The sequence below is a fragment of the Phoenix dactylifera genome, chromosome 14, assembly GCF_009389715.1.
Source record: "Phoenix dactylifera cultivar Barhee BC4 chromosome 14, palm_55x_up_171113_PBpolish2nd_filt_p, whole genome shotgun sequence".
NCBI lineage: Eukaryota > Viridiplantae > Streptophyta > Magnoliopsida > Arecales > Arecaceae > Phoenix > Phoenix dactylifera.
Window position 1 is genome coordinate 161,937 of NC_052405.1, and position 26,547 is coordinate 188,483.

A 26,547-nucleotide genomic window follows, 5' to 3' on the forward strand; every position below is an offset into this window, starting at 1 on the left:
GTTTACCTTGCCTTATTGCTTATTAATCTTTTCTTCTATTTTGGTAAGAGTTGTCCTCATCATCGCCGAATTGCCTTCTGTCACATGAATATTGATACAATGATAGAATGATACTGAGACGAAAGTTTGATACCGAGATGGTGTGCCTTCCCTTGCGTTATTGCTTCTAACTTTTACTCCTCTTTTGCAGAGAGCTGTCCTCTTCGTCATCGAACTAGTTGGACGTGTTTCGTAAATTATAGATTCGTGACAAAACAAACCTTCATGCGAGTACAAAAGAGAAGAAAATCTCTGGGATACAATAGTTAATATCGATCTTATTCATAAATTGCATATCCATGGAGCACTACAAGACTCACGGATACAGCCCGTTCCATGAGTTGCATTACACTGTAACATCTACTTTCTTCTTGTAGACATAAAGGCGTGCAAAATACAAGTAGATGATTAACCCCACAGCACAGAGTCCAGCAAGGAGCTAATAAAAGTAATCAAGATGTGCACGGCTTAAGTTATCAGAGAACCAGCTCTCTCCTCTTCTTCGGGTAATATCATCGATCAAAGAAACAAGAAGACTGCTCATGAATTCCCCGATATCAAAGATGCTAGAGAAGAGAGCGAGCCCCGAGGCTTCTCATTGCTTCAGGCACCTGGTCGTAGAAGAACTCTTGCAAGCCAACCATCGTGAATACATTTGCAATTCCAAAAATAATGTATAGAGGAATAAACCACCAGATAGTCATTGGAGTAGTCACCTTGGGCAAGTCAACCAGCCCAAGATCTTTCACAATTTTTAGCCTCTTCATCTCTAACAGAGCTGCTACCACCATTGAAATTGCCATGAGGACCATTCCTATGCCGACTCGTTGAAGCATGGAGATGCCTGAATGAATCCTTGTAAATTTTCTAGCTATAGGTACAAAGACACGATCATAAATTGGAATGAATACCATAATGGAGACAGCAATGAAGCCCGGTAGTGTTGCTGGAGGTAATTGGAAGCTTGCTCCTATTCTCCTATCCAAGGAGATGCCTTGCTTGATAAAAAAAGTTGATGACTGAGGAAGAACAGTGGCATATATTAAGCAGGACGCCCCTAGAGGAAGCAGTCGAAGCAAAGCCTTAATTTCCTCTACTTGACCAAAATCGTATGCACCCTTGTCCTCCTGGGCTGCTGGTGAATAATGAGAACCATGATTAAGCCTGTCAACAAGAACATAGATTATCTGTAACCATTTGGATAACACTCCAAGTCCAGCATTTCATGTTCGGCACATGTGATTTTTGGATGGCTTGTTGATAGCTATTATCATATTGTGCATGTCCTTTTCTTGCTCTAAAAAATATTAGATATACATTTAAGTTTCGTTCTCTCCTAACAGGGTTATGGGTGGAAAAAGAAAAATGAGTATATTTTTATTAGCAGCGATCTCTCCAAATAACTTAACATGGCCAAAGCCAAGAATAACGCACAATTAATTAAGCAGTTTAGTTGTGTTTGGCTACAAAGTAAAATTTAAGCGTAGTCTTATACAAAAATTAACGAGTTAATTTACTTGGACTTATCATCTGCATGTCGAAATAGTGCTTCTCTTTCTTCATGATCTTCGGGCTTAGCATGCGAAGGAGTTCTCCACCTGCTACTTATCAATGCGATGCATGCTTTCCAGGCGGCAGCAAAGGGGGTTTTATCTTCTACTACATAGTAGCGATAGGTCCGGGTCCCCGACAAGAAGACAACGACAGCTAGACCCATAAAAACCCATAACATCGCGAAGCTGATCGAGAGGCCAACTGACGTTATCTTGGATATATATAGCTCACGACGAAGGTGGTGGCGGTGGAGCCACTAAACATTGCAAAGAAGCACCAATTGAAGAATGAGCTTTTGGCCTTGCACTCCTCCTCCTCGTTCTCGTCAAACTGATCGGCTCCGAATGCCTGAACGCATGGCTTGTGGCCACCTTGTCCAATTGCCACCAGGTAAAGCGACAAGTAGAAGATAGCAACTTGGAAATTAGTTGGGGGGCAAGCTGTAGGATCCGTCGTGCCGCTGCATGGAGGAGGGTAGAGAGTTGGCAGCACGGCAGACAGCATCAGCGTTGCAAATCCCTGAAGCACCCCCCGTTTGATCAAGTCAGTACAAGTCAATATATGGCAGTAATCAACACTTCACACTCAAATTGGAGGAAAACTTTCAAAATACGCGAGTTTCATTAGAAAAATTTCCAGTTAATTCCTTTATGCAGCTTTGCATTAAAAAGTGGTCTTATCTCTTTGGCTGCATGCATGCGCCTATCCATTAGATAGATGAATCCAACATGGGCCGACAACCATGAATGCATCGCGAGCAATGCCAAGGGAAAAGAACCAACAGCGAATTAAGGGCAAAAAGAAAAAGGAGAAGAAAAAACGAGGGGACTGAGAGGCTGACCACAAGGTAGAGAAGGGAGGCGACGATGATGGTCCGGTACCGGCCCAGATACGAGTCGGCGACGAACGCCCAGGCCAGGGGAAGGATGGACCCCCACCCGTTCCACGCGTTCACCGCCGCTGCCGCCACCGCCGTTGGCTCGCCGAGCGGGCCCGTCAGATAGGTGATCAGGTTGGAGGCGACTCCGGTGTACGCGCATCTCTCTGCTATCGACATCCCTGTTCCGTGGACCACATGACTGAATCAGTGGCTGGCTGGTGAAGGTGGAATGTAACGATGAACGATGTTTCAGAGAAAGAGAGAGATGGAGTAGGTTTTTACCTATGACGAAGGACGAGGCGGTCCAGCCGCCGGTGGCGGATCTGAAGGCCGGGCGGCCGCGGTAGTCGACGGCGCCTTTGAAGGGCGCCACCTGCTCGATGTCCATCTTTCTCTCTCTCTTTCGCTCGCTCGCTCGCTCGCTCGCTCTATATGAGACTGCTACACAATGAACGAAAGGTCAGCGTGCTTTGACTTGGGGACAAGAACATGCGCCAAATAAAAACCGCGAGAAAATATACCCTACTACCGTATCCAGGGTGAGAGGATCACCGAATCCAGGGGAGATATATCATCGTATCTTATTGGCAAAATTAATGGTCAGTCCATCCTTGGGCCGGACTTTAACTTTTAGTGCCTATTAACTGATTTTATGGCAATCGGCCGACATTTCAATATTTCATCGTGAGACGAAAATACCCCTCTCCCTTCCGCTTTTTCTTTCTCCCTTCAGTCATGGCTAAAGGAAAGAGAAAATAGGAAGAAAAGAAGAATAGAAGAAGAAGAAGAAGGGAGGTTGGGCCGCAACCTCCGCAGGCGCCGCCGGCCTCGGGCTAATCCCTTTTGGGCGCTCTGGTGAGGGATTCTTCCTTAAACTCGCAGAAGGAGAAGAAAGAAAAAAGAAAAAAGAAGAAAGAAGCTTCAGGAAGAAGAGAAGAAAATAAATAAATAAATAAATAAATAAATAAATATAAATAAATAAATGCATATATATATATGAATGAATGAATAAATAAATAAATAAATTATTAAGATAATAAATAAATATATTTCAATAAAATAAAATAATAAATAACTAAAAAATAAAAGAAAAATAATGAGTGAGTGACAAATAATCTAATATTTACGATATTGATAGGTATAGTAGATTTGTCACCATTGCAATTAGTTAAGTAAGCTTAGAACTCAGTTCATATAGCCTCAAATACAGTTAACTCACTATTACAATTAAGTTAGTAAGCTTGGTACACAGGTAATATAGCATGACACACATTTAAATAAGCTTGACATATAGTTAATTAATGTTTGAACACTTAATCTAGCATGACACACAGTTAAGTCGTCTTGGCATATAGTTTAGTAAGCTTGGAATACACTTAATCTAGCTTCGTACACAGTTAAATAATCTCGAAACACAGTTAAGTCTTCTCAGCACATAGATAAATCTTCTCTTTTTGCAATATTGAGGCATCTTAGCTCTGTACAAAGAAGATTTATCTGTACAATAGCAGTCTTTATATAGTAATAAGAAGCTGATGAAGTTTGATAAGACTGATTAAGTTTGGCACAATCAATAAAAAACCAATCAAGATGAAGTTTGATAAGGTTGACTAAGTTTGACACAATCAACTAATCAATAGATTCTAACAACATAAAGACATGTGATCAGCTGTTTCCCGCCGTTTGACGGGAAATATGGCGTGAGCGAAATGCTTGATTGTTCCTCAAAACGAAGCGCGCTGTTTCTGCGACACTTGAGAAGATTCTCGATTCTTTCCATGGCTGGGTGCTGCATCAAACCTGCTCCCCAAGCTACCAACCTTATGAAAGAACATAATCTGTTTAAAATCTATATGGATGATTGGGCTAAAATTTTATAGAATTCATAAATTAAGTACTCATTTTTTTTGGTACTTATGAATATAGCTGCAGCCCAATCTGTAATCTTGTGATCTTGCTGGTTGTATTGATTTAATCTATAAATTCTATAGAATTTTCAGCCCAATCATCTAAACATGTTTTTAATAGAAACCAAATTACAAAACTAAAACAAGGATAAGAACCGGCTAGGCACTCAAATATCAGCAATGCATCAAAAAAAAAAAAAAAACATTGTACTCCACCATGGCATCTCCAGGATTGAAGAAGGTATGGTTCCGGGCCTGGGCATAACGTTGGGCCATCCAGAAACGCACGAGATCACGATGAAAGGCGTCTCTTCACCTCCGAGAACACCCTGTTCCATCCCGGTAACGTCAGCATGCTGCCATTCCATTGTTCTTGCCCTCCATGGAGGCAGATCCATGGCCATCAGAAGGCCCAACTCCTTCAGTGGTTCGCATGGAACCCCTGGGCCCAGCCCACTAGCTTGAATGTGGGCTCGGAGCCGACGGTCGGCGTGAAGTCGATCATGACTGCTGTGCCGAACCCGGTCGCCAACGAGATGACCGAGGCCACCATGACGGCGATTGGGTCCAGAAGAGCCGCAGGTGGCTCAGCTTCTGGTGCACCGGCGCCAACACCGGCTTTTGGCTCTGGAGGAAACTGCGGTATGCTCAATCCTTGGCTGAGGAGGGAATTGTGGTGGTGAATAGGAGGAGAAGAATGGAGATGGAAAAAAGATTGGTCATGAGGAGCCTAAAGAGGGAGTCTGGGTTGTTTTTTGGGCTTTTTTTTTTTTTTTTGGTTGAAATAGATGATTGATGCAGTTCTAATAAGATTAGAAAATAACAAGTTTCAGAGTGCATTCTCCTATCCTGATCCTTTGATTGGAAAAAGGTAAATCCGGGTCTCTGCCCATTCCCTTGAAGCCAGGTATTCGTTTCTCGCTAGCATGAAAACAGAATCCATGGCATCGGTGTCATTCTTGCATCAGTAAGTGCTGATTCGCGTCCAGCTCAAAATGAGGGTGGATTCTCAATTAAGGAGATCATCATTTCAGAGATATAAAAATATGGTCTACAGCTCAAAAAACTATAAAAACTCTCCTTTTCTAATCCACAGGATGCCTCTGGAGTGACTGGCCACATATGAAGCCACTCAGTCCGTGCTGAACATATGCTTGGCCTGAAAGATCCCATCGCCACTCATCATAGTCCAAATATTCCGAAGTAAGGGGTGGCCCCCTTCACCGCCACTAGTGCCATTCTAAATTCATCCAATCACTATGGCCGAGTTGCCTTCAAGTATGATTGAGCTAGCCCACAAAACTCGCCGAGCTTGGCCTAAGTTTGGGTTATTTTCGTGTGACAAGTGGTTGAGTGCGTTGAACCTCCGGTGGGTAATTGTGGTGACGCCTAGATTAGGTGCTCTAATGGAGCATATAATTCTACCTCTAATGGAGCATATAATTATACCGCACTCCATATAAATTATAACGGACTAGCGGGCTACCGTTCAAAAGCATAGATTCTGGACGAGACTAGCTTTCCACTGGAATAATTCAGAAGCCCGGAACATCATGTGGTGGCCGATGGAATAATTTGAAATTCAAAAACCAGCACTTACCAAGTATATAGTATAAATTATAGTTTCAAATGTTACATTATTAATATCTTCAATAAATTTTATATTTTGAAAGTTTTTTTTTTTGTGAGAAAAGTAAGTAAATATATCATCAACAGCTAATAACTCGGCTGGTTGGCGTTTTTTTTGTCCAAGTGAAAAGTCTTGTATTCGAATCTCCCAAATGACCATACAGAGTTTGTGGATTGCTTAGTGGATCCATTGAGCTCCTTCTAATTATAAGATCTTTTTAATTGCTGGTGCTAATCTATGCAAATGTTAGAGTCGGCAAGCAATGTATTAAACTACGTATGAAATTGCATCCTCCATCATTGCGCTGAGAGAAACTTCAATGAGACCAGGCTAGTTGCGGCCCCCCATCATTATGCTGAGACAAACACTCCCCTTCCCTTGTACATCGAGAAAGAAAGTTGCTTGTGATTCGTCTATGGAAAAGTTGTGTCAATATAAGCTTAGGGACCACTCCACTGCAATTGGGACCCAAAAGATACCAAATGAGTCACCAAAAGGAAAAGGTTAGGCGTATAAAATGTCTGGTCTCAAATCGGCATGGGATGCTGGTTCAGAATTTTTGCCTTCAACATCGGCAAATTGTGTCCTGTATCACATGCACATTCGATGTGCACCATGCAAATCAGATCCTCTTATTTTCGTAAGCCAACATCAAGACGAGTGCAAGTTGCATGAAGTCTACAAGAATGAGATGGCCTGATGGTTATATGATGTATGATATAATTTTTTCTCGGTATCTATATCGACATAAGAGTAAGATGGGTTCTCCGTGTAATGATATAGACAGCTTCCTAACAGCAAGGATGAGAGAGAGCAGCACCAGCTTTGTTTGTGTTAACATCCTTTAATCTTATGTCTATTCCTGCCATCAATATATGTCCCGTTCGAGCAATTTTATGCCAATTTTATTTATACATGAGAGATAGCAATATATTGTTGTAGTAATCATCTCTAGATCTCACTACATGTGATTATTTTAAAAAAACAAAAGTTCTAGCGTGGTTCATAGAAACTATTTTCTTATAATTTTTTTGAAAAAAATTATTTTTGTACTTTCTCAACTTTGTCTATCTTGCACATGCACTTTTGTATTTTAAAAACTTTAGTTGCATCTTTTTATTGCAAACTATCGCTTTCATCCATTTTTCACATGGCAGGATCAACAATTATCGTGGACCAAAATGTTGCCATCAATATCTTCTCTCCTCTCTTCTTGCTTAATTTTCTCTCACTTTAGCTTGCAAAAAAAAAAAAATATTAGATAGACTAGGTCCACCGTAGACCTAGAATAAAATCATCTTAGGCCGTGTTGCTATTGCATAGAAAAAAAAAAAAACAAAAAAAATAGAGCGGTTTCATCCATATCTAGTCCACCCAACAATTTCTCCTTTACACAGTAGATTTTTGGAACCTATGCAATAACTGTTTACATGCCTCCATGAATACTGCATATATAAATGCACACAATTTGAAAATTGTGCTTCAACTTGATGCACCATGTATGGATTATTAGATTGCTCAATGAAGAGTATGATCTGAACATAATGCTAATAATTTAAGGCCTTTAGTAGTGACCCTCTGTGTCTTTTTTTCACCTTCTTCCCCCCCCCCCCCCACAAAAAGACACTTTGCATCGTCTGAATGATTATACCTTGAGTGGAACTCACGCATGCTAATTTGCAATAGGACCACCAAATTAAGATATCACCAAAGTAAGAAACCTGCCAATAACCGGATTAATTACTTTGTCCCATGTTTATTCCAATACCAAAAAGTCTGGACCCCGAGGATATTCCTAACCGTCCAAGTTGCTTTATGCTTCCTTTGACTCTACCTTTTCCATTCATGCTACGTAAACTTTTCAAAGTTCTCCAGGGAACACACTCTCCCTCCATGAAAGAAAAGTATAGAATTCCCTACATGAGAGACCTTAAAGCGTGGAAGCTAAGCGAAGTCATTGGAACTTTAACCACCATAGCATCGACATAATGTCAAGTCCACGCCATGGATTTCTTCTGCCACATGAAGCGTGGCAATTTGTCCCCGTTCCATAGTCTCGGAGACCTTTGAACTGAACAAATTGAAGGCCCAGGTTTTTTCCAAGTGCCAACTCACCCAACGTTGATCTAGACCACGACCCAGTTAAGTTCCAGCGAATCCAGCCCTGTCACACTGGCCTACATAAGGTGGGCCCCAGTTTCCTCCCATCCTTTAGTTGCTGACTTGGCTGTTGTCTGTCCTGCTGTGGATTTGCTGCTCGGTCCTTTTAGCCCGTCGTCACCGACAAGTTATAGACCTGCACAGTCAATCAACTTCTTGCCATCATGCGGAATTTGGCGCCCTGCCGCCCCGAAGCTAACCCCACCTAAATGTGATCTACCCCATCGACCCCTTGGCTATGAACCACCAAAGAACCAACCAATCAGTTTGTGCCACGTACTCTTCTCGTGCCAACATTATTGCACTTGGTACTTTTCTTGGCCACCACTTGCTCCCTCTATAAAAATAGCTCCACCGTAGCCTTAGTTCCATCCCTACCACAGACCACAAAAAAAAATGGCTACCGCTGCAGCCATTTCCTCTCTTCTTCTGCTCCTCCTCCCTTCCCTCTTCATCCCCATCTGTGGCCTCCCCGATGCAAAGACCGAGGCCCAATTCGCCAAACGGGCCCATATGAAGCTGAAGCAGAAGGTGAGCCATCTCCACTTCTACTTCCATGACGTGGTGAGCGGCCGCAACGCGACGGCGGTGCGCGTCACCGATCCGGTGACTGATTCCCCGTCGGCCTTCGGCATGATCACCATGATGGACGATTTGCTGACGTTGGGCCCAGAGCCGACATCGAGGCCCGTAGGCCGGGCCCAGGGGATGTATGCATCCGCGTCCCAGCAGGAGCTGGGCTTCCTCATGGCGATGAACTTGGTGTTCACGGAGGGGAAGTACAACGGCAGCGTGCTCACCGTGCTGGGCCGGAATCCACCGTTCCACCAGGTACGGGAGATGCCGGTCGTCGGTGGGAGCGGGCTCTTCCGCTTCGCCCGGGGCTTTGCTCAGGCCCAGACCCACTGGCTTGATATGAAATCTGGGGATGCCGTCGTTGAGTACAGCGTTTATGCGATGCACTACTGAACTTGTAGTTGAAACCTAGATTGAACTACCAGTACTTACCTGCAGGCTTTTTTTTTTTTCATTCGTTTCTAGTTTTGATTTCTAAGCAGATTGGGTGTCTTTGATTGATACTTTTTCTTTTTGATTAATATGGAGGAACTTGTTCGCTGTCTCTTTAGTTAGATTCCTATCATGGCATTGGAACTTTTTTGGATGGATGGGTTGTCGACGAGCAGTGTTAAAACAAAATAAAAAGATGAAGTGTCGGTGTCTGCGTGCGACCCACTTGTCCCCTGGGGGGACGACTCTGCCGAGTCCGCATGCTGTCCAAGTCTGCAACCCGTGGCCCACGGAACCACGTGCTAAGGCGCGTGATCCAAGAGGGGCCCTTAATTTCTAACAGAATATCTGAATTACGTCAGCATGAAATTTTGAGGTGGGGTCCGCAATGCACAGGCAAAGCAGTGAGCGATCACTGCCGTTCGTTTGCAGAACCAGCATTGTTAGATGTGGCTGCGTCTCTCCCTCTCTCAAAAAGTGCTATAACAACAAACTCGTTTGATTCTCTTAAAAAAAATATTTTTTTAAAAAAAATTATATTTTTTTAATCCTATATAAGTATTCAAGATCTATTCAGCGAATAATCGATGTGAGACTAAGCATACGCTCTCATGGATCCTAACAAATAGATTGCTCAAGATTCTTCCACAAAGCTCTCATCTATTTATTTATTTTTAATTGGTTATCTCTGAACACTTTCACATTACGAAGGTCTCTTTATCTGAACCAGAAACAAACTCTATTAACAAATAACCAAGGGATTTTATGAAAAGCAGTAGCCTACCCTTTTAAGAAAAAAATAATGGTTTCTTTCTTTCTATACACCAGCAAGTTGCTAAATTTACATTGTTCCATTCACTCCCAAGCTTTATATTAGCGTTCTTTTCGTCAGCTTGGTCCATAACAGATAGTATAGTAGATCTACATGTCGTTAGGTTTTTCTGTCTCCTTTTGATTTTAGTGCAAATCTTCTTAATAAACCTGCAGTGAAAAAGGATATGATTTGTAACCTCCTCTGGCTCTTCCACATCAATTGTCCAATCGCTTCATTTCCATCTCAAGCCTGATGATAAGAATGCAATTCATATCGTTCTGATGAAAAAGATATGAGACAATAGCCATCTCAGATGATATAATTTAAGTAGATTACATGTGGAAGTTGCACCACTTTATTCCTAGAAAAATATTCCGTAATCCACTTTACCTTGCATGTCTTATAATGGGCCGATAATTCTGATATGAATCTTCTATTAGCATAACATTAGCTTGTCCCTACAACAGATATAATTGAACATTATTTTTTGAACTCGGTTGATTTCTTGTTGATGAAAAAGGAACGGCAAAACAACTGCTTGATATGGCTTGTACTATTAAGTGGACCACCTAGAATTACTCTATCACACACACAAACACAAACAAAAAAAAGGATTGGTGCGAACAAATATCTTTCATCAGCATGGCATCAACAAGGTCCTATAATCAATGCAAGGGAGTATGCTGTTGTTAAGTCTCATAACTATGGTCGCTGTTGCTCTTGATGATGTTGCAGTTCTATTAATTTGTTGCTTCTGTTATGGATAGAATTTGTTGCCTTTTGCTTCATCTTTCATAGTTTCTAATCAAGTCTCGCAATTGAGTTTATTTCAGTAGTAAGTTATCTGTTTATATGCAGACGAATGGGGCTCGGCTCCAATGCTCACTGCATGGGCCAGAGAATGGATCCACTGACACGCATAAATGACGTATAAGTTCAGGCCTTGTAACTTACCGAGTCATGAGCAACCAAGGAGGATAGAACCTTGTATCTTTTTATCATCTTATATTTAACAAATGCGATAGCAAATTGATTAGAAAGAAGTAACTCTAGAGCTTTATTACTCTGAAAAGAAGAATCTGGTGATAATGAAAGTCCATCAAAATGCCTCACACGAGCCTCCTACTAAAATCAAAAAAAAAAAAAAAGCTGAATTTTTTTTTGGAGGAGAAAAGAAAAATAAATGAATGGCATGAACGTTCACATGAATAATGAATGATATAGGAAAACTGTTTTGGACTTCACTGCCACGTAGCATGCCTGTAAATGGCTTTTCAAAGTTGAGCATAGTCCAAGACCAAAGGCCTAAGCCCAGCCCAGGCCTATTTCGGATTTAGAGAACTGTAGCCCAAAGTAAAATAACAAGATCCACCAAATATGAAGCTTGAGCTAGTTTATCAATGCCCATTGATCTCATAAAATCCTTTTATTCTGTGTAATATGCATATGCCGAAGAGGCGTCGTCCTCGAAGTAGAGTTGAGAGCAGCTTGGCAGAGTTTTACCTTTGCTAGGCATGCGGTGGAAGTAGACTGCATTCACTTGGAGGGCGACTCAGCTACAATGATTGGCTGGATACAAGAAAGGTACATCAATGAAAGATTACACATGTTGCTTCAGGATATGCGTGGGATTTCGAGGGAACTTATTGCCTTCAGAGCCACACACATCTTCCGAAAGGCGAACAGGGCTGTCGACTGGATTGTGTCCTATGCTGCGCACCACTCGGTGGGCTTCTTTTAGGAGAGTATTAAGGTGGTCCACCTGCTCTACGGAAGATACTTATTTCAGATTACTAGGGGTGGACTCATTCTCGACTAGTGTGAGGCACCGACTCATATTATGAAAATAAAAGAAGAAAAAAAGAAAAGGCATCGTATTCGTCATTTTCATGATCATCTTTACACTCATCCAACCATCAAGAAGCTTCCACAAGCATTCTTTACTTCTGCTTGCCATGTGCATTCCAAGTACAACAACACTTGAAACAGAAGGACAAGTGCTGAACAGCTACATTTCAAGCATCCTAATGCCGGACATATACATGAGAGCAATGGATGGCTTCGATCAAGAATCTATGATCATCCGACATTCCAGTTGCTCACTTGTACTGGTGCAATCCTGTCTTCAAAAGAAGGAGAGAAAAAAGAAGATATTGGACAATATATATATATATATATATTCTCTAAAATCATGTGACCAATGGTTGTTTGACATGTGTGCACGAACATGAGATGTTCAGTTTCACATGCCTATGCACATAGGGATGCACCCATTGGTCGAATGGCACATGCATGGTGCAGAGGCATGCAGACTTGCAATGTTCACCAAATAATTGATGCACTGTTCTGTGGAAAGAGGTTTAGGTCACATGCACAACAGAAACAAGATGTCCATTGAAGCCCCACCTCCAATATACTTAATGGCTTTCAAGATCCAGTGTTGGTCGCCGATAAAAAAAAGTGATCATACTGCACTCACGCCCGGAATGCACGCTTTTGCTTCCACTGCACGGCTGATCTCCGCCTGGCCCGCAAATATTCTTTCCTATTTGTGAGCCTCGCACAAAGCAACGGGAGATTAAAATTTCATGCCATCGCATATATACGATGCCAAGGCAGGACCAAGTTGACAGCTTAAGTAATACGTACCAACCTTCTTCGGCATGCAAACTGCAAGAATGCCATGCAATCCTATCAAAAAGAACAAAAGAAAAAAACGAATGCATTGCATCACAGATATCATGCATTGAGAGGGCTGATCGATCGGTATTAATTGGAGTGCACCAGAAGAATTACTTTTTTTTTTTTTATAACATATTCCGACAAACCCAGCTTAATATGAAGTCATGCTGCCGCTAGATCACATGAAGTCCATGCCAGCTTATTTAATCTTGGATTTGCTATGTCCCAACCGAGCCATTAATTGTCAGCTCTCCCACTGGAGGATAAGACAGCTAATATGAGTTCATCTGCTGACTATTGATAAGCTCTTACCATATATATATATATCAGAAACTGAATTCATCCTAAAGGCGCACCGCCCATCTCACTAAAGATAATTTTGTATCCAAGACCCATCACCGAATGCCGGTGGCAGGCCACGACAGGGACTTCCCAACTCATTCGCAGCACAATGAAGCAAAAATCATATAGGCGGGCATCAGAGGAAAAAAAAATATAAAGCACGCTTTTTATTTTACCACATTTTTTATAATGCTCATGTTGAAAAAAAAATCCAAAAGTCATAGATTTTTCTACCAATGGAGTCGTTAGTCCCGTGATTAAAAAACCAAAGAAAAAAAAAATCACGGTATATACTAAATGGTTAAATAGTACATACCAAATAAATTAGTTATTTAGCAAGCTAATACATACATGTATATAAATCGATATACGGTTTCTAAACATGGTATTCATCGGTACACAGTATATAGTCAGATGATACACATTTAGCAAATTAACTATCTAGCAACCAAATACATACCTCCAAATAAATTAATACACAGTTTTCAGGACATCATACTCATCAATACATATTCATTGATTTTTTGATATATACTGCAATCTTATTTGATACATACCTAGCAGTGATCCAATACACACCTTTAGATAAACTGATACACAATTTTCAGAACATAATGATCATCAATACTGATACACATTTTTCTAGCTTTGTCTAATATAATAAATTATAAAAATATCGTTCCTTAGATTTCATGAACTTTTAGGTGTTAATTCAGAAGAAGAAGGAAGACCTCGCATATGGGATAGATGGCTCAATAAAAAAGAAGATAGATAGAGAGGCTGGACGACGAAGAAAAAAGGTGTGGACGATTTTTCTCCATGGATAATTTTTCTTGGCGCATGTAATTTCATGTTTTAATTTTTTTTTACAGTTACAAAAACGACGAACTCCATTAGTAAAAGTCCTGTTGTGGTTTAAATTTGGCCCGAGGGTGACCACGCCGGTGGAGCCGAGGGAGCCGCCGGTGCTTGGAAGGGGAAGACGGGAGCTATCTCCTGCACGGTGGCCGCGGACTTGCACAAAGCCTCACTGGTGTTTCCGGTGAGGGCCCTCCGACGATCAAGTTAGAGGGATAAATTTGGTCCAGCCAAGAGTTCCTTAGAAATTACCTGACCATACTATTTATAGCCTCGGTGGAGTGGCCCAGGTGGCGAAGGTACTGTCAGCCCTCATCATGAGAGGGTGTGGCTCTGAGCCGGATGGCACGCAGTTCAGGCTGGCTGGTGACATGCGGTACAGCCCGTTCTTGAGAACGATAGGGTGTTGATAATCACGGCAGGGTATGGCCGGAGTAGTCAAGGTGCCGTCTGACTGCTGTTGGCCGGTTATGGAGACATGACATGGTAGTGTGGTGAAGTACGACCACGTAGGTGGGCGTAGGCCCGCACATGGGTGCGGTCGTTGCCGAGGCTGAGCTCGTTAAGTAGTCGCGTCATACATTTGACGAGATTGGCTTGGCGGGTGTTGGAAGTAACTTGGCTTTCCGGATTTCGAGACGTGCTCGGTGGAGTGCCCCGAGCTTGGTCGGGGGAGTCAGCAAATATCCGAAGTTAGTGGAGCCTTCGATGGGGTCCCGAAGACGAGCTGACCTTGGGCCGAAGCGAAGATTTAGCTAATTGTCGTTGGCGTTTATTGGGCCGAAACTGGGCGGCCTTTTAGTTGTGGGCTGGATGATCCATTTTTCCCTCTATCATTCTATTCCTATTTGGCTTTTAGATTTCTTCTTTAAGATAGGTGTTAGAAGAAACGTCCCTAAATAAAAATTCCACCCTACATGATCATATTCTATAGTGCCAGCCCCAGGTGATTTTTGTTCCAACATAATGCACCTGCCATGGAGCCATTGGAGCATTACTCGGAGTGCGCGCGGCACATTTCATGCTTCGACAGCACCCGGCTAAAGGACATGGAGACTTCTGGGAGGCCCATGCTTGCCTGCCGAGCTTTTCTCGCAAAGGTGAATGTCTTCTGTCTTTGAGTGGATGCACAGGTTTGGGCGGTAAAGAGACTTGGTTACGAGCTAGGGCTGACTCCCCTTGTTTGAGTGAGGAGTGTCCACGGCACCATGATGAGTCCCACCCACCGCATAGATCGACATCACCTGGTCAGTAGCAATATATTTGGTTAGGCATTGGTTCCACTTGGGTCTTACAACTCAAGAGTACAGGTGAGGTTGGGAAGATCTCAACTGTCTCATTTATTTTGGTGGTCATTCAATGGTGTCTAGGGTTGATAAAGCCCTAAGTTTCAGGAAAGATGGGAGTACTGCAAGCACTTCCAGTGGGGTTCATATGGTACTCCAACAATTCAACCCTGCACTAAATATAACACATAGATCTCACACACACACAAAAAAAGGAGGGTTTGCAGGATGCATCGTTCTACATTGGTACCATAATGGATGCAAGATGGATTAGGAGCATTAGAAAGGTTTCATGCATGTCAAATGTGAAATTGTTTTTTGTTTTTTTTTTTGAAGAATTTTGTTCGTGGGACCCATATTTACTAACCAATCAATCCCTCATGTAGTTTTCAAATCATTCAAATAATAATAAAAGGCAACGCCACCAATGCTGGTGCCAACTCGACTCCGGAGGTTATGGACATGGAAGCAGCATGGCTGCTTTATACTTTCTGCTCAAATAATGCTGAAAAAAGAGGCCAGATGCCATCAAGGAATTAATGGATCGAGCTCCAGTATCCAACATGTCAAACAACTTAATTATTCCAAGAGGGATCGCTTTAGGCCGGTCTTAATCAAATCTTAAAGTAAATAATGGAAGGGGGGGTCATCCACCAATCAATGATTCGACTGACACGTATATCAAGCATTATTCTAGCATCTTCAAAGCTGGTCATGCAAGTCTTGTCTGTAAAGGATCATAGTTTGCATATGACCCATGCTTTCTTTGCCGAAAAACAAAAAGAAAAAAAAAGAAAAAGAAAAAGGAAAGAAGAACAAAAGGAATCGTACGTCTGTATATGATCCATGAGCGGATGAGCCAAAACCTTTATTCTTTTTATCAGCATGTTGGTTGTCCATCGCTAGGATCCAAATTTGCACCTTATCTAAAGATCCTATTTGTTTAGCTTAGTTTAGCATGTTATATCAATTATCTAACGACATTTGAATTTTTTTGGTCGATAGTCAACAAAGCAATCATATGTAACTGGATTATTTTTGACGTAATATGTAATTGGATTATAATAGGCATCCTCCTATATCACTTCTTGAAGAAACCCTTGAAATATTATCAACTTTAAGCACGGTGTTCTTGTTTTTTATGTTTGCTTGATTAAGGCCTCGTTTGGAGGAGCTTTTGGAGGACCAAAAAGTACTTATTTATTTTATATTTTTATAAAAGATTTTTTGCATTCCCTTGTAACTGCGCCTGAATGGTCAAAATTCATTAATTGCATTCGTGATGCATGTAAGCCCTCCATATATTTAAAGATACCATATTTTCTTTTCCATGCTTTTTTATTTATTTTCTAAACAACGAAATGCTTATGCAGAACACTATCATTTAAGAAGATGTTCCAACCGCGGCCCCTACAAGCTTATATATTTGCATATGTGTCATTTGAGGCTAATAGCATTTTATTTATAGGTGTAGATTTTTGGTTCACCCACGAGGAGTAATATAACTAATATATGAATATACAGGATTCTAGGGGTCCATATATTAAAAAAGAGTTCAAATGAAAACGATAAAATAAGTTATATATGCATGTAATCTATATGTATATAAATTATACATATTTAGATATGCTTGTGCTTTATGATTATGGATGAAATCATGACTTATGATTGACAAAATGCTTCATGTTTTTGTTGTTGCATTGCAAGAAAAACAAATATCTAAGAAGAGCCAACATACTCTTGTTGGTCCATCAACCCAAGATGAGAAGAAGAGGAAGGCCATTTAGAATGACAAATTGATGGAGGAGTTTATCGAAATATGTATTGGTGAAGTTGAAGCTGGTAATCGCCCAGAAACACATTTTAATAGGGTAGGGTAGGCCAATATAATTAAAAAATTCAATGAGAAGACTGAAAATTAATATGACTACAAAAATTTTAAAAATAAGTAGGATAACCTGAAAGCAAATTGGAGCATTTGGATGAAATTGGTGGGAAAGAAAACAGGGCTTGGATGGGATCTTGTTAGAAAAACAATAGATGCACCGGATGCAAGGTGGGAAAAAAATTTACAGGTATATGTGCCACTAGTTTGATGTTTGTAAGGTTTTTTATACTAACTTATAAACTACTATTGACCACTATATATTGTTAACTTGCAGGAGATTCTTGATGCAGCTAAGTTTCGAGAACGTGGTCTGCAACATGCCATAAAATTGGATAGATTATTTAGAGATACTAGTGCCACTAGGGAGGGGGCCTGGGAACCAGCTTTACCGGTGCAGAAGGATGTTGAGGACACAATTGGAGTGTATGAGAGGTTAGATGCGGTTAATAATGATACATTTGATGGCTTAGGTGACTCAAATGAGGACCCTCATATGATTGCATGTGAAATTGATGATGTTCCCACTGATAATTTTAATGTTAACCCTACCCTTGCATTTGATGCTATCCAGGAGAGATGAAAGAAGAGAGTTAGCTCTACTTTGCATGATAAGAAATGCAAGAAGGTTGGGGGTGTTGCACAACTATCTCAGCAATTGAGTCGTCTTATTGATGCAAGGGAGAAGAGAAATACAGTGCCATCCAAGATGATTGATAAACCTAAATATAGTATTGATGAGGTGATGGGCGTAGTGCATGCGATGCTTGAGATGGTAGCACAACATGAACTGCTTTTGATTGGTGCTGAGGTGCTTCTTAAAAGAGAACATCGAGAGATGTTTGTGGTCTTATATGGCGGGATGTATGAGGCCTTACAAAGGGGAGAGGTATCATTTACCAGATTTTCAATGTGGAAGTCAACCAAGGGGTATGCATGAAATCTTTAATCATGCACATTCGTCCTTGAGATGTACTATTGAGAGGACATTCAGATGCTGGAAAAGTAGATGGAGAATGTTGAGTACCATGCCCAACTTTTTTTTTATCATAAACAAGTCCAAATTGTGGCTTCCATAGCCATTCATAATTTTATTAGAAATCATACAATCAAATATTTGGTGTTTCAGCCTTATGATGATAATGAGGATCTACTCCCTTTTGATTGTTTAGAGATTAATGAACCGCAGGAAGAACTGAGTGCAGAGCAAAGTCAAATATTGGGTAACCGTGAGATGGATATTCAGCATGATCATATTGCTTCTCAACTTATAGTTTGCTGACTTCTTTTCTTTATGAAATTGTTGAGGAGCTGGTTGTTTTATTTTGTATTTGAGCAAACATGAATGTTGTTTTTTGTATTTTTATTACTACTACATCAACAATATAAAAAAGTATGAACTAGATAAAGTTTAGGTAGGATATTAACTGTGTGCAAGCCTTGATCAACTGTGTGCCAAGATATATTATTTATGTACCAGGCTAGATTAACTATGTTTAATTCTTATTTAACTGTGTCCCAAGCTTACGTAACTGTGTGCTAGGAAAACTAAATTGTATGCCAGAAAGACTTAACTTTGTGCCAGGCTATATGAAGTGTATTCCAAGCCTTATTAAACTATGTACATAGAACATGCTAAACAATTTCTCATCTGTGTGATTCTCATCTGAGAATTTAGTAATTATTTAATCAATTTTATCACCTAGCTATACAATTTGTTAGAGAGATAAATGGTTATCAGAAGGATAAAAAATTAATTTACACTAATAATTATAATATTTTATACTTTTATTATTGTGCTATACTATAAATATAATATTATATTACATTATATCATAATACATTAATATGTTATGTTAAATAATTTAATATTATGTTATATTATGAAAAATTAATTTACGCTAATAATTACAATATTTTATACTTTTATTATTGTATTATACTATAAATATAATTTTATATTACATTATATCATAATACATTGATATGTTATGTTACATAATTTAATATTATATTAAATTATTAAGCTATAGTATACAATGTTATATTACTATATTATAATAATATTATATTACATTACAGTAATATTATATTGTATTATATATTTATATATTAATATATATTATATTTTATTATGCTCTGTTGTATAATACTATACAATATCCTTTATAGTAATTTTATTATACAAAAATACTTTTTCAGTTTGTTAACTAAACACTTGTTAAAGTGCCACAGCATTTTAGAAATATAGTTAGAAAACAGTAAACAGCTTTTTATAAAAGCTTTACTTCAGAAAGCTCTACTTCTAACAACTCTACTTTCAAAAGCTCTACTGCCAACAGCTTCCCCAAACAGGGCTTAAGTCTAAGAGGTGCCTTTTTTTTCGAAATGTTATTTGAAAAAAAAAAGAATCTTTCATAAAGGTTAGCTTAACTAATAGAATGGTAGCACTTTGAACTCTTAGTCTATCTTTTTACGGTGGTCAACAATATGGATATTCGAAAATCTACCATGGACCGAGATGAAATTTCATCGATTTTAATCTTTTTTCCAAGGGAACACTGATTACATGTTGAAATTGGACTTTACAACCAAAGAGTAAGAACTTAGACAACCTTGCTAACAAAAACTCGAACTTTTGAAGTCCCTTCAAAGATAAATATTGAAGCATATAAGGGCCGGGACAGGCAAGTGCTCTCCATGCTGACAAGAAACCATTAATTTGTCCAAATTGTTGAAGCCACACGAAAGATACTCCCACCATTGCTCCGCCATGGAAGGAAATGGTTAGGATGCTGAAACTCCGAATCCCACAACAAACTACAATAATACACTTTCCAACTCTGAAGTCATCTTGTCTTGAGTTGATGTACTAGTTTGAGCTGCAAGCTGTCAAAGTGGTCACATATTGATAGCTAAGTGGCCAGAAGCCCACTCACTTTGTTCATGGAACATAATTTAGGCATATGCCACCTCTTTCCGCCCACTAATAACGAGCATGGACGAGGTGGCAAGGTCAATAAGGGCTCCTTCAGCCCCAAAAAGACATAGACAAGAGGGGATTTCAATTCAAACTTGGGTTCTCAATAGAGAAACAACTAATCGGGTCATGTCTACTATTGCACTTCAACATGAGTGGGTCTAGTGCATGAGTTGGATCCCGGTCGATTGAATCGCCATGGAGCAAGCATGACACGCGCATGGGCTCACCGGAGAGGACATGCCGAGGGTTTCCGGTGCAGTCGAGTGTCGCATGTTGTCGACTGCTCCCTTTGAGGTTCGTTTAGGTCCGATCAGATGCAGCATCCATTACCTCGAGCCCTACAGCCACCTCCCGGCGTGCTTTGGAGCTCATCAAGCAATGCACACCTTTAAATGAGTGAATTGAGCCAATAGGCCAACACTTGTCCCAATCTTCTTCCTTGGATTCCTTAGCTTTGTTTGAATGGCCACTCTTTTGCTTTTGAGTAGGCTTTTTATTTAAGCACGTCACCCCCACGAGGAGGATTTCATATGGAATGGGGAGATCTTGCAGCACATTTTTTGTTCTCCATAGCTTGGATATTGGAGGGGAGGTACTCCCATTTTACTTATCCACTAGCAAAAAGTAATTCGAGTGTAGCCCCACTCATGAACTATACTTGTAATGGTGGAGGCACAACTGATAATGCTCGCACCATGATGACCCCTTTGGAAGCTGTAAAATATGCTAGCTTAAAGAGATCAAAAACTCCCACTACACACTGAAAAGGCAAAGGTCATTTTAGCAATGCACTTTCTCCTTAACAATTAACAATCTCTTTTTATCCTCTATCCTAAGATCCAAGACGACAGCGTCACCAAACTGGTGCATTGGTAGAAACTCTCGAGAGATCAAAATGTGGAAGAAGTTGTGACACTTTCAAAGGCATCACAATACATTTTCTATACAAATAGAGAATAGAAAATTAAAAATCTATCCATCTATCTATCCATCTATCTATCTATCTATCTATCCATATGTATATATATATATATATATATATATATATATATATATATATATATATATATATATATATATATATATGCCAGAGTATCTTCAGAATGTGAGAGACGGAAACAAAATAAAAAATAACTCCCAAATTGATAGTCCTCGTCAATATTCCTCACCATAAAACAAAGGGAGGCTTTAGTTCTCTGGCGTACGTAGAATATCAGATTCCTCAAGTCGACAAATATATGCTTTACGTGCCCACTCTTCATCATCTCATGTTTAGCTTTTCTATCGAACGCATCACCAATATGCATGCAGGGCTTCGCAAATGGATAACGAGATAGTTCTAGTGATCACGAGACCATTGCTTAATTAATTCCATAACCATGGAGAAATCTATTAGAATTGGAAAAACTTAATACTACTATATATGTACGATGAACTAGAGTGTAGCTAGAGAATGAATCTATGACGTTGAGACCGTCTTAGCCATCCAACGCGCATGGACACCATCAAGCCTATGAGTCCCTTAATTCTCTTGTGCAGGAAACTCTACAATGAATGCGAGGAGATCGATGATGGAGACGTGATAACGAGTTGAGATCGAGACCTCCCTTTCAATTTCCAACTTTTGACATTGGCTTGACATGTGTCCTACGTTTAGCTTGCCAAGCGTCCCACATTCTCGATATTTTTTCTCGTTGTGGCCGTAAGCCATGACTCATGGAGGAGACGAAAAGAATGTCTCATAGGTTGGTCTTTTTTCCATGTCTCTTCGTTGAAAAGAAGCCAAGCCGGACATTTGCTTTCGAAAGGGGATTGGACCAACCTTGTGACATCTTTATGAAAGCAGGATCCAACACTCTTACATATGTGGCCTAGGTGCTCGATCTAGTTGTATGGATAGCACTGGCCACATTGTGCACTTCTTCAAATGGCAATTGGTGATCTCAATACGGATTGCTCGCATGCTTCTACGTGTACCATGTAGTGCTATTAGTGGGATCTGTCACAATTTCAACGGAGTTGGGATTAAGTCGCACAAGAGAGAAATAAGGGAAAATAAACAAAAGGGAAAAGCTAGGAACTGGAGGAGGATGTTTACGTGCCAGATAGATTTCTGGTGGAAATCTACGCATCTTTCGGGGGCGGCGAGGTTAATTTAACTTGGTTGATTGCCTGTCGACCAATGGAAGTTCACCTTTATCATGGAGAATGACGGTTGGTACAGGATTGTGAGAGACTTGTGTGGTCAGACATGATTTTATTTAGAAGAACTTTGTAAGGTTCGATCGATTTGGACATTCCACCCTTAATTTCTGCAATGTCATCTAATGCATGCATGAGTATATCCACTTCTTATGACATCAAACATTGCATTCCATCATTTTTTTTACAAGCCCAACTTCAAGAGTGAGATGGCGAGGGTCTGGTGTTGCCTAAAGGTAGGTGCATGTTTTGCATTGTCCATTGAATATACTCATGCATTGTTGGATTTATTAAGGTACACCTGCAGGAAGTTAATTTAGGAGAGACATATTTTGAGTGCTATATTAGGTAATCTAGTATGTAGTCTTAGTATATTTTTTTCACCAAAAAAAAAACAAAAACAAAAGAAAAAAAAATCAGAGAACAAAGACATACTAGCTGGATTTCAGAAAATTCAATTTCGCACTTTCTTTAAGAAAGCGACAAGTTAAAGTGAGATTACCAATTCCAAATCATTCTTATCTACGAAAACAAGGTCGTCAAGACAAACTGCGAACCTATCCTATCAAGTCATAAACCAACAACATATTACTCTCCTTAGGGTTGTCCTACGATAGTATACATCGATCATTCCATCATTATTATGCAAGTTCAACTTCAAGAGTAAGATGGCCAGGGTCTGATGTTGCCTAAAGGTGGGTGTTTTTCACATTATCCAATGAATATAATCATGTAATATTGGATTTAAGAAGGTACAAGTGTAGGAAGTTAACTTACCAGAGACATATTTTGAGTGCTACGTAGGTATTAGGTAATCTAGTATGTACTTTAAGCAAAGACACACGGTCTTAGTATATTTTTTTAGAAAAAAAAAGGAAAAGAAGAAGAAAAATCGGACAACAAAGACATGCTAGCTGGATTTCAGGGAATTCAATTCTGCACGCTGCCCTTCTAAAGAAGACATAATTGGCCACGTGGAGGGTTACAGGAGCCCGACAAACATATCTTTCTAACTTTCTTTAAGAGAGCGACAATTTTTAAGGGAGATTAAGATACCAACTTCCTAAATCACTCTTCTAATGAAAACAAGGCGACAACAATTTCTGTGAACCTTCTCACCAAGACTCTCACTTCTGGCTCATGACTACTCTTGAGGTTGAACTTAATGCACTCACTTTAACCTACGCCCTATCCCACACTCACCATGATTTACGAGAACCAAATCTGGGGGCCAGCATGCCAGTGAGTGGGTGCACCAATGGGTGAGATGCTTGATGTGTCATCAAATATCGTTCACCCGCACGTGCGACTTCCCTTTATTCCTTTACTTTCACGTGACCGGTTACTTGCTTTCTCCGCTACAGTGTCATAGTGCGATGCAGGATCAACTCGCAGATATAGTCCGGATTTTTATAATTATTGGGATGGCAAAATTGCAGATTAGAACAAACTCTTGGCTCAAGCAAAACTTTTGAAGTACAAAAATTCTTAGCATTGTTTATTCAACAAAAGTAAGGTGGGTCTTCACCAATTTATTTTTAGAAAACAGTATAAGAATGGAAGGGTGGAAAGCTATGATTACTTTAATTAAAATTTAAAAATAAAATATTGCTGAAGCTTTTTTGTGATGGTTACCGCATAGTCTCTCTTTCGCGCAAAAGTTTTTCAACCTAACTCTTACTACCATAGCTAGTTGATGGGGATGTCTCCAATACCATTCATCAAATTTTGCTTAACTAAATAAAATCAAAACTTATGTGAGTGTTGGGCATACTTTTTTTTTTTAAAAAAAAATATTGTAGTAGTGTGATAATTGTGTTTATATTATTAGATAAAAATAACCAAAATGCTAGTTGAAAATCACTATCAGAACTTCATATTTTAGGGCAACATTCATCATAACACAATAATTAATGTTAATTATCTGACTAAATGGGGCCTACCATATTAAATATTTTTTATTTTTTTAATGTATAGTTTTTTTTTAAAAAAAAATAAAGTTATCATCAATGTATAAGTAATTACTGAGACAAAAGTTTGTACGTTATGTAGATAGCAATCTATCTATCGACCTAGAGCACAACAGATAAAATTGTAAAATTTGATAAGTTGGCCGAAATATTTGAAACCCATAAAGGTGCCTAGCAACAAAATTGGATTAGGCAATTTATAATGTGGAACGAACTTTAGATAATCCTCTTAATCCACGATTGCGTGTTGGCATCATTGCATGGATTACATGACTAGTGCTTTTAGTGTTTGTTGACAACTGGTTATTTTAGGAAAAAAGAGGAATTCCTTTTCCTAATTTGACATATTGTCGATTGGTGCCATCCTTTCAATTAGGGTGCTAGCGTGCTAGTGGAAATGAAGGAATACAAGAACTACACGTCATCCATACGACTTTTTTCTACGGCATTGCCGCGTTGTTGAAATAATTCTTACTTAACATCCGATCACGTCACTAGATTTTTTTTTTCCCCTTCTTTTCATTCGACACTTCAAACATGGTGCAAAACATACATCAACGTGTGCTCAACCACCTAGTGTATCTTTGACACTATCATACATATATATATATATACATGTTATAAGAGACCCACTTAATGAAACTGGGATCTTTTGGTACATGCTTTGTATAAAAGGCAGTAGCCTACACCTCAATCATCTATATCGTTATGTGACATGCAAGACTACCTACATGAAGTCTTCCTTGCCCTATGTGTGCATGGTGACTTCCAGGATCCCATGCATGTACCTCCACAAGAGAAATCATTAAGTAGATATGAACACAGACACCCTCTCTCTCTCTCTCTCTCTCTCTCAAGAACTGCACAAACTCATGCAAGTTTCTTCCACCTACATGAAACGTTAGGAGCTAGTTTGGGAACCAACACCGTTTCCACATTGCTTTCATTCAAAGTCAGATCGTTTTCAATGACCTCTTGTCATCTCTTTCAACTTTGAGCAGAAATCCATGCCCCTTTTCCGGGTTTGGAACTGGCAACGCGCCACGAATTTTTGGTTCAAGTAACACATTTAATAGTCCTCAGCTGTGACGATAATGTTTGATATCACCAAAGGTAGAATACGACGAGACATTAGAGAGAGAGAGCTGTCACTAGGAATCAACATAGTATGTGCATGTCACAGCCCAAAATAACCCATCCACAGTTATATTCCATTCCTTGCTGCTTACTCTGGGGAACAGGGGCGAGAGAAAGAAAGAGAGGGAGAGAGTAGAGCTATACGAGGAACAATATTTTTATTCTCTCTCTCTAGCTATTGCTGTCCCTATTAATATTCTGGGAAGTGGGTGGCACGTTAATGGCTCACGCCATCGTCCCCGTCACCGAGGGGACACGTGGTGGACTGTGCTTGCAGTGGACCTCGGGCCCCACCTCACCAAGAAAGCTAGAAGAGTGCCTTTGGCGACGTGGGGCTATCACGAGCCTGCACGAAACTTGGCCCACCAGGTGGTCTCTTCTTGCCGCTGCTTTCTTTTTTTACCTTCCCGAGTTCGTTTCATCTGGCCCTCATGCATCATGTAAGCTAAGCGACGTCGAGCGTTCAAAGCTTCTAGACCTGGACCTAGATTATAATAATTAATAAGAAACCTATCTCAAACATGGTATGTATGTTAAATTTTGAGTGCATTAAAAATGACCTTTCGGTTTGTTATGCGAAAAAGACTAGTGACTTCCCATGCATAATTTATGCATGCTCTCTGGCTAAACAACCAAGACCTTCACTTTGAGGTGCCAAATCAGATTCATGCAGCTCATGATCTTGCACCAACTTTCCTACTATGCATCAACTTTTGTGTGTAGAATGTGTTAAAAAGTTTTGAATTCACTAAGAAAGACATCTTTCATCAAGCATATATATTTGCCATTTGAGGAGCCAAATTTTTTTTATTCAAGGCATCAAATTGTACGTTTTTCCTATATTGGTCTTGCCCTCACCTGCTTCGCATTTTCTTTTACTATGTTTCATAGTTTTCGACTATAGTCAAAATTGATTATGTGCTAAATATTTTTTTATGTTCATTTTAAAAAGAAATTTCGTTGACCATGAATGTAGTTTTGATATAAACAACTAATCTTCTATTTGGGGTATCAAATCAGTTTTGGTCCATTATTCCATATCTACTTCATGTCCTGCAAGTTTAATTTCTTACATCTTTTATCCGAATGGACTTCCATTGACATATCAAAGGTCAGGAGCACCTTTCTATTCAAAAAAAATAAAGATTCATCACACAACGTTGCTTTTTCTCAACTATTTCCTGCAGTGGCAAAATTTAAATTTGTAGAA

General features: G+C 39.8%; 1 protein-coding gene and 1 pseudogene across 1 annotated transcript; one reads left to right on the forward strand and one right to left on the reverse strand.

The window, feature by feature from the left end:
* Positions 1-292: 292 nt before the first annotated feature.
* On the reverse strand, positions 293-2,904 carry LOC103701405 (annotated as a pseudogene).
* A 5,635-nt stretch (positions 2,905-8,539) lies between these two features.
* Positions 8,540-9,300, forward strand: LOC103700598 (dirigent protein 22-like). The gene has a single exon (XM_008782515.3). It carries the CDS (start codon positions 8,567-8,569, stop codon positions 9,137-9,139), a length of 573 nt encoding a protein of 190 aa, XP_008780737.2. The 5' UTR covers positions 8,540-8,566; the 3' UTR covers positions 9,140-9,300.
* The last annotated feature ends 17,247 nt before the right edge of the window (positions 9,301-26,547 follow it).